Here is a 9,394-nt window from a genome sequence, read left to right as displayed (position 1 = left end):
ATTCCACTTTGTTGCAAAAGTCTTGAATGGATGTTGGCTATAAAGTCAACTCTTGGTACAAAGGATGTCAATGTAAAGCTTTTTCCAAAGGTTCTGGAAACATCCATTTTATCTAGCTAGAACCTACAAAACGCAAATGTGAAGGTATCTTTTACCTTTTGATTTTTTACCGAAGGCTACTTGAAAGAAATCCTTCAGGATACAGATTTACAATTGCTAGTGAAAATGACATCTGAAGTGCTCATGTTACTACGCAAATCACTAAATGCCTGCCCCTTATTTTTATTAACAAGCTCACAGTTCATTGACTTAGTCTATATCACCTGGCAAGTCATTGGTAGGAGTAACACAAGTCAGGCTACGCTACAGGAACCCTAACAATCACAGCAAACAATATCCTACCTAACCCACTGGTGGGCATGTCTAGACTGGGAAGAGAATTATCTCTAGCCCTGAGACTTCCATGGCTTTTCTTGTGCCTCCAAAGGGTATCTAGGGATCAAGGAGAGCTTGGCAGAGCCCTTTCAAACCCAATGGCAGAGTGACTCGTTGCATACAATGAGCTCATTATGGGCTGGTGAGCCAGGACAGCTCTAAGGACATGGGCATCCTAACACCATGAAGAACAACAAGGAATAACCTTGTGTCGATTTCAAGTGGAAAAGACAAAGAAAACTAGGTGTCTGAATACGGAACTGACTAGTAGCATTCACAGAGGAAGAAAAAGGCAGTTTGTGGAAGCCATGGCATTGGGAAGAGGTGAGCAGGGACGGAAGGAGGCAGGAAGGTGGATTGGCAGAGCTGAGGCTGGGAATGAGTGGTGGAAAGTCTGTGTATCACCTTTAAATAAAGCCTGAGTCCACTCTTGACATAAACTCAAATCAGATTTAGATGGGAAATTTTTCTCTTGTTTTTTTTTATTTGACAAAAATATTAAACATATAAACTTAGTCAACAGTAACATCATGGGAGCCTTAGAAAAGAAGTATTACTTTACAGGAAACCTTACTTTATGGATTTAATTTCTTCTACAAGTAACCTGGGAAGATCTAGGAGCAATGGGACATTCTGGCAGATGAATAAATGCCACCTAACATTTACCCAGTATGTAAAAAATATGAGGCTAGAGGGTAATACCATACTTCCATGGCTAAACCATAAACCTGCTTGTCTGGTGATAAGATTCCAGTAGTGGGCAGCCCTGTGGCTTTTTGAGGGGTCCCCAGGCAACTCATTCTGAGTACCAACTGTTTTTGAAAATGTCAACAAACACATTCATGGAAATAGCGAGATGGGTTGTACATCACACTCTCGTGATGCCAACTACGGCTTGCTGTCTATACCTTAATTTCTGTTGGCTTCTCTTTTTATTATAAGGCGTCACAAGCCTCTACCATACTGTTTGGTGAAATCACTACTAGAATTGGCTTCTATGAAATAGGACCCTAAAAACTGTAGGACATAAAAACTTAATGTGCCCTTTAAGAAAGAGAAAAGGGTGGCCACCAAAGCACAAAGTGACCGAAGCTTTCCTACCGACAATTCAGATTCCAGAATAGGAGAGAAACCCTTTTGATACCCTAGATACAAAACAATGTTTCCTTCCTTGATCTTCTATGAGATTCAGCTGGATGAACCCGAGTTGGGCACAGCTGCCCTAACATGGGTTTAGGAGGACCATTCTAAAGTCATCCTGATACACTATGAAGACTCAGACCTTGCAGATTAGAAACTGAAGCACAAGGTCAAGCTAGAAGATGGACAGGTGTTTATTATGAATCAACTTATACCCTGTTATGCTTCTGACAAAGTAACCTAAAAAAAAAAAGTCATATTGAACAAAGGACCTCCAGGGTTTGATATTTCAAAAAACAAAGATAAATAGCTTACTATAGATAAATAGCATCACCCTTTGGGGATCTCTCAGAAGCATCTGAAAATTTTCCAGCAGAGAGGGGAAAGGGTGTGTAACCAGTACATCTGATCTCCCACCCCACTGGAAAGCAATGCCCAAGGACTGGACTGCTGGAGAGGCAATATGGACCCATTCAAATTTCCTCCCAGAGACCAATCCCTCTAAGCCCTGGGGAAAGTCCCTAGCTGGTCACTATTACCTGGAACTTAGGGTAGGGAAAGAGTTCAATAGGGACCAAGAATATGAATTTGATAGAAGCCATCCGTAGCATACCCTGGGAATGCAAGGCCTCTCGGGAGGAACTGGAAGAGTCAAATTCTTAATGGAGTATTCTTTGGGCCCTCATTTCAGAAAGCAATGCTGTTTTCATAAATTGGAATGGACTTTTTTAAAAATGTAAAAGGAATAGAAAATTTTATGCTGAAACTGTCTCCAATAAGAGTAATCAGTAGCACACTGCATCTGTGAAGGGTCCCAGCTCCCAGTATTAACATGTCAGCAATTTGGTGTCTTTCCAAGCTACTGGGGTAGTCACTACACCCCAATCTTCATGTCCACATTCTGCAGATTCCGGGTCTCGTCGGTGGTCATAAACTGATCTGGAGTCTCTGATGGTTCCTTGTTCACCAAATGCACCATTTCCTGAGACTTGCTGGCCTCTCCGTTGAGCTCACTCGGCTTCCTGTCCTCCACCTTCCCATTTCCACTGTTGATCACCAGCTTTTTCTTCTGTCCACACCTGATGAGTTTGTAAAACATCGTATGAGAAAAAGTGCACAATCAATCAACCAAACAACCATCATCATCATCATGACTGCCACCACTGGGGACATCACCATTATCGTCGATACAATTTAGCATGGTCTTCCTCTGTGCTAAGCACTGAGTGTGGCACCTTTTCGACTTGGTCTTCCTAACACCTAACACCGGCTTGTTTGTTTGTTTGTTTGGAGACAGGGTTTCTCAGTGCCGACCTGCCTATCCTGGAACTCACATTGTTGACCAGGCTAATCTTGAACTCACAGATATCTGCCTGCTTCTGCCTCCCAAGTGCTGGAATTAAAGGTGTGTGCCAACACTGCCCAGCTGATGCCAGCACTTCTTAAAGTGAGGTCCCTAGTCTAGCAGCCAAAACACCCGGGGACTTCTTAGACATGGAAATTATCCACTTTACCGCTTCCTGAAGCAGACATCAGAAAGCGGTGGGGCCAGAATCTGAGGTTAACAGACTGGAGTTGCAGTTACTCTGGAGGCTGAGACAGGGAGATCACAAGTTCAAGGCCTTTTTCAAGATCAACCTGGATAACTCATTGAAACCCAGTCTTAAAATAAGAAGGCAAGAGGGGTCTGAGAACAGAAAGATCAGTGGTGGAGTACTCGCCTAGAATGCATAATGCTTTAGGTTCAGTCTGTAGTATTTGGAAAAACAAAACCAACAATAAACCAGCACACTGTGGAGACTTCTGCTGCAGTCACTGTTGAGAATCAGGACTCCAGAAACCCAAAATTATTGTTGCAGCCCATCCCCTTTTTAGCTGAAGAAATTCTTGGGGGTCTGAAATCCAACAGTCTCTCTCAGCTAGTTAACAAGCAATGTAAGGATCTGGATCCTGATCCATCTGACTCTGGAGTCCTGATTCTCCTCCCCCAATACCGCGCAATGCAAATGTTTGCCTCTGAAGCACCGAAGTTCCGCAGCCTCAGATAAACCATGACGACTGTGATCATAAATCATGTTGATCTGTGTTTTCAAGAAAGTTCTGCTACTTCCTCTATCAGCCAACACCGCGCTGCCACGTCCAGAGAATAAGAAAGCAGCGCTGTTCCAGAAGGACAAGGCCGTATTGATTTGTTCCTCTAAGATTGGTTGACCTTTACACAGTCCTGCTACAGGACGTTTAATATCAACGTAAGAAAAGCCATGTGTTGACACTTTAAGGTTTCTTAGTAATGTTCCTCAAGATTCTCAGGCAGGAAGTGGGCTTCTATGGGAAAGCATGACTCTGACCTCGGCCTTGTGATTCTGATAGCACTGCCTGGCCCCGTGCAGCCCGATTCAAAGTTTCCCCTTTGCTGTAACCTGCCCACTGCTGTGCATATAGCAGTTAGATTAGGCTAATGGAAGCCAAGTTTTATAGCTTCATAACTATGATGAGAGAAAATAAATGAGCACTTATTAAATGCACGATTGATTCCAGGCAAAGTACAAGTCATTTGCTATAACCCTATTAAAACGGCGATTGCTCCCATTTTGCAGCAGTGGGAACTGAGGACCAGAGCACTTTGAGGGCCCCCTTGAGATCACAGAAGTCAGAACTAAAGAGTCCGTACTCAGATGCTGAGCTTCTGAAAGGGCTGGGTTCTGCCTGGCCCTGTCAGGGCGAAGATTTGGAAACAGAATGAAGTTGGAACGGTTCTCCTTGTTGCTGGATATTTCAAGGTCTAGAGTCAAAACGTCTATTATTTGTGATGGTGGCTCTTCCCTGTAAGACTGCCAAAGCCACAAACTTTAATCTCCTGTTTGGGGAAGTCAAAATATACTGCCTGAACGGGGAGTAGATCCTGCATCTTCCAGCACAGGTATGGGGAACCGTGGGAGGAAAGATGTTCCAGTTGTGAAAGAAATGAATGAGAGCTGGGGGCGCAGGTGAGGTCCATGGACACAGCAGGGGGCTCGGTGAAGGCCTTAGAAGGCTTAGTGCTGAGATCTTATAGCTGTGTGACCTGAAGCAGCTCCCTGACTTCTCAGGCTGTTGACTATCAGCCTCACAGGATGGGGGCAAATACTTCAAACAACGGGAACTCAAAAGTCAGTCTACTCTTGCTAGTTACTGAACAATGAGAGTTAAAAGAAAGACCTAGGGTAACAGGAGAGAACCTGGAGTGTAGGAAGCGGTCGGTGTGTACAGGCATGTAAGTGAGCATGTGCGTACATGTGTGTATCTGTGTATGGAGGTATGTGTTGTCCGTGCAGAGGTGTGTGGACTCCCGGGAGCACATGAGAGTAGAGGCCAAAGGTTGATGTTGGGTGTTTTCCTAAGTCACTTTTCCCCTTATTTTTTGGGGCAGGGTCTTTCAATGAACCTGGAGCTCACCGTTTGGCCAGGCTGACTGACAAGTAAGCTCTAGGGAGACACCCTTGGCTCTGCCTCCCCAGTACTTGGATTGTTAGCTTATACCACCACCATCAGCTTTTTATGTGGGTTCTGGGGGCCCTCATTTGTGCTCACAATCCATTACTAGCTGAACCATCTTCCCAGCTCTGAGTAGGTCTGAGGCCCCGGGACATTTAAGCCTCAAGACTTTTAATGAAGAGACCTGGTCTTCCTTTTGTCTCACTCCTCATCAGGGTTAACAGCCACAAAAGCCCACAAACGATGTTGTTGAATAAATGAATCCCCTCTGGAGGCCTTGTTTTCCACCAGACTCTCGATGGTGAAGATAGAGTTCCCTATCTCTCTTAAATGCAGTGCTCAAAGCAGAAAGGTCCCTGTCTCCTAACAGGATTAGAGATGGGCTATTAGCTTTAGGAAGACAACACACATGAAGGGGCCTGTGCAGCCGTTAAACACCCTTCAGCGGCGTGGCAAATCTGTTTTCAATTATCAAATCAGGACACAGTTATTTATGGCGCGCATGAAGCTGCTTTCCCGGTGAGAGGCTGGTTCAGCCAGCTTCTGCCTGTCCCTGTTTGCCTGTTGCTAGGGTGATGGCTGGCCTGGAGACAAGAGGAGGAGAGGCCATGAGGTCCTTTCTCTGCTGCTGAGGAAACAAAGAACCATGTGGGATAAGATGCCACAATGTTCAGACTCCAACTGCTCTCAGCGATAGCTGAGATGCTTAGGGAGGGCCCCCTCCACATCAACGCCCCCCCCATCAACGGCATCAGGGACATCACCAAGGTGACATCTGCAAAGTTTATGGACTGTATATGTGATACATCAAAGACTGATCCCAAACAAAAGGAAATTCATATTTAATTGAGCAAAAAATAATCCAAGGGAAAACAAGGAAGCCAAGAGGAAGAATAAAAACTCTTTGAAAGGCTTCCGCAACTTACGTATTTAAATGGACCAGAAAATTAGCCTGTTTCTATCTAGTCATAGGAGCCCAGAGGAGATCTCTTTAATATCCCCCCAGTTTTGGCTCTGTATGTGGTCAGTGCTCATGACTAATTTAATTTTCATTATGCTCTCAAAGTATAGGTAGCAACACCATGACTTGAGAGAGTACTTTCATTAACTCCAAACACCGATAAAGCATTACTCAATTTCTGCAGATGATTATAAAGACTATGCTAGGCACTGGAAATAGTTGTTTCTTGTTTCTGAACAACAACAATAATGAAGTGTATAATTCCTTCCAGAGGGCTCAGAATCTGAGCATTTGGGGGGCTGTAGGGTGACTTAGAGACATGGCAAAGGCCACTCAGTTTAGCAAGAAGACTCTAACCTTTCGTGAGGCAATCATAAAGGATATTTACAAAAAGCTTAGTGTCTGTAGCAGACACTTTGAAAAAAAAAACAGCGAATCTCTAAAGTGTCTGGGCAGGAATATAAACTTAGTTATTTTGGGGATTTCCTGGATTAAAGTTCGTACCTCCTGTTGCTAGAGTTACTATGGTCCTGCACTTCACCTTGGGTAGTTTTCTAATTGGAGATTGGTTATAAATTAATTAAATGTATATACTACCTAATTAACTTTAAAAATACCAAGCCTTTGTTAAGATGGAGGAGAGGGGCTTCTAGGATGAGAGGAGCCCATTTGCCTGTTTTGTGCTGCTGAACTTAGTCTCTTGCCTAGGGATGCCCATCATTGTTTCAGAGACCTCACTGTGGTAGAGATTCTCTTAGGCAATGTCCTGAATCCCTTCAACTGAAACCTTCAGGAAACACAAAATAACATCCTTACAGAGAAACAAACAACGAAACAAACAGGACCTATACCAACTTTGTTCAAAGATTCTAGAAGATGTCTAAACTTCCAATAGTCAAAGGAAGAAAACCAATTCTTAATTTGGTATACAGCATTTTGTGAATCATGAACAAACTTAGCAAATGCTTGTTTAATGAGCCAATGGCTGAATATACCTTTATATGACGTCCCAGTGATGTATTTCATAATTTTTATCAGATAGTCACCATAGGATTTAACCATGGAAAATTTAAGAACAGTAAGATTCAACCACTGTTTAAAAGGAGGGGTGCTGGAGTTTTGTTTCTCTAGATAATGGGACAGAGAAAGGCTTCTTAAACTGTGACGTGTACAGGACTCTCTGGGATCTTGTTAAATTACAAGCTCTGATGCAGAAAGTCTGGTGGCAGGCTGGAAACCATGCATGTCTAGCAAGTCCCAGGGTACCAAGGTTGCCAAGGCTACAATCAGAGCCCAAATTCCACAATACCCCTCAGAGTGGAAAGCTGAAGGGTCTCTCTCTTACCTGCGCCGACTGTTGACAGCAATGCAAACAGCCAGAATCAGAGCCAGTGCCAGGAGAGATGCCAAGATGATGAGCCATTCTGGAAGAGTGAACCAAAGGACATACGTGAGCCGCACAAACACACTTGATGGAATAGAAAATACCACTTAAAAATCGGTCTGCTCCGAATGAAAACCCCAGCCAACTCTGCAGAGAGGTCTGACCACCAGGTACAGCTAGAATATTCTTAGATAATCTTGACTGTAGATTTTCCATCCAACAGGCTTCTTGTATTAATTTTTTATCAACAGTTAGTCAAACCCTGCTGGGAAGAAAAATCTATCCAAAAACATATCAAATAACCCGTTGAAGCCTATACGCGTTTTTGATGAAATGTTAAATAGATCAAAGGACATTTATATTTCTCGTGAGAGAAACATTCCATGCTGATTGGAGAGCATCTGCCTCATGCTTCATTCAAAACAAAGATGGAGTTGATAATCAGCGGGCAAAGGACGTTCTCATGGTTTGGTAAAGGTAGATTTCCATGGCACATTTCAGTTGTTCGGCTCCACTTGTTAAGAGACCCCAAAATGCCCATACTTTTTGATTTAGAAGTTACATATTCAAAACGTTATAGGATCTCAAAGTCGACTGTAAAGATGTCTGTCATTGTGCTGTTTATATGCATGAAAGTTGAAACTGACTTAACATCCAATGGGGAGGGATTAAATGAATAAATTAAGACACATCCATTTTGTTAGTGTTATAATTCAAGGGAAAGATATTTAATGACACGGAGAGTGGAACTGACCAACAGAGAATGTTAACTAAACAGCACATACAGCAGTTTTGAAATAAATTACTCTGAAAAAAAATATTAAGAAGAACATCTGTTAAGACCGCAGCTTAAATACGTCTGGGTAATGAGGAAGACAGTAAGTGATTCACATTTCCACCCATTTGCTAAGTTGCATTTTCTAAAGTTTATTTGATAATTATGTACTGCTTGTGGATTAATGCAATATTGTCCACATGTTTTAAACTCAGGCTTCAGTAAGACTGACAAGCTGACCCAGTCCAGTGGTAGGTGTGTGCAGTAAACGAAGGCTTGACAAAGAAGAAAGAGAAGCTTGTCAGTCATGCCCACTTCTCCTTGGAATTCCTGCTTTCCTCCTACGGTAGACTGTGTGTCCTCTTTGGCTCACCTCAAGAGAGCAGGAACGCTGCAGGGACGAAGCCATTTCTGTTCTTCACCCACCCTGCCTGACCTTCAGTCCTGAGTGTTCCACACTCCTCCTCACTACAGTGGGATGAATCCTCCTGCTTGAATTCAGCCTGCCCGTCCCCTGCCTGCTCAGGTGGTCAGCAAGCTGAGACAAAGGAAGAGGGCCACAAGGGAAGCCACTTTGGAGCTCCACCAGAGGAAGAGTTGAAAGGGTAATTTACCACAGTAAGAGACACTTCCTGTGTGGAATCCCCCTTTGCATATGCTCAGTTTCAACCCCGTGCTAAAAGAAGAAATTGCATCAAATGCTAAATCTTGCAGCATGGGACAGTCAGATGTCACAGCTCCCTCCTTGTACAAGTCATACTTTCTAAAAAGTTCCTTCTGGCTGAATTAACAGACTGTTCCTCAAGAAAAAGTAGGTTGGGGAGCAGAAGAGTGTTTTTACTCAACCCAACACAGACGGTCCCCTATCTCTGTGGATCCTCCCTGCCCACCAATGCAAAGAGAATTGCATGTTTCATCTCTAGTCCTAGAAATACAGGGGAAGCTGTGCTGAGTTAGGAAGACCCTGGGTTTGCCCTGGGGTCTTCTTGCTGATCACTCATGTGGGAAGGAGGCTTCAGGACATACCAGTTCTTTGCGGAAGGCCTCCATGTGAGCTCATACAGGACACGAGGGACCTAGAAGGGGGAAAGAGGGGGCTCCCTCCTGTCCCACAAGGAGGCTATCATATTTTTGTTTATCCTTAAACTTTCAAAGAGGTGCCAGATGTACATTTAACGAGGTCTTTGCTAGGACATTGTGAGAACCTTGCTATAATTATCTTACT

The 9,394-nt window shown here is 43.6% G+C and overlaps 1 protein-coding gene across 23 annotated transcripts in view; it reads right to left on the bottom strand.

Moving 5' to 3' along the window:
• Nucleotides 1–886: 886 nt before the first annotated feature.
• The window catches only part of Cd44 (CD44 molecule (IN blood group)), an 82,072-nt gene continuing 73,564 nt past the window's right edge, over nucleotides 887–9,394 (bottom strand). For all 23 annotated transcript variants that reach the window (XM_085696673.2, XM_085696674.2, XM_085696676.2 and 20 more), the window contains 2 exons: nucleotides 7,356–7,434; nucleotides 887–2,654 (listed from right to left, as the gene is read on the bottom strand). In XM_085696673.2, coding sequence (XP_085552799.2) covers nucleotides 2,450–2,654; nucleotides 7,356–7,434 — 284 coding nt within the window. In that variant the 3' untranslated portion in view covers nucleotides 887–2,449. The remainder of the gene's footprint in view (nucleotides 2,655–7,355; nucleotides 7,435–9,394) is intronic.

Source organism: Myodes glareolus, chromosome 10 (assembly GCF_982192425.1).
Source record: "Myodes glareolus chromosome 10, mMyoGla1.1, whole genome shotgun sequence".
NCBI lineage: Eukaryota > Metazoa > Chordata > Mammalia > Rodentia > Cricetidae > Myodes > Myodes glareolus.
This window is presented reverse-complemented; position numbering and strand designations above follow the sequence as displayed.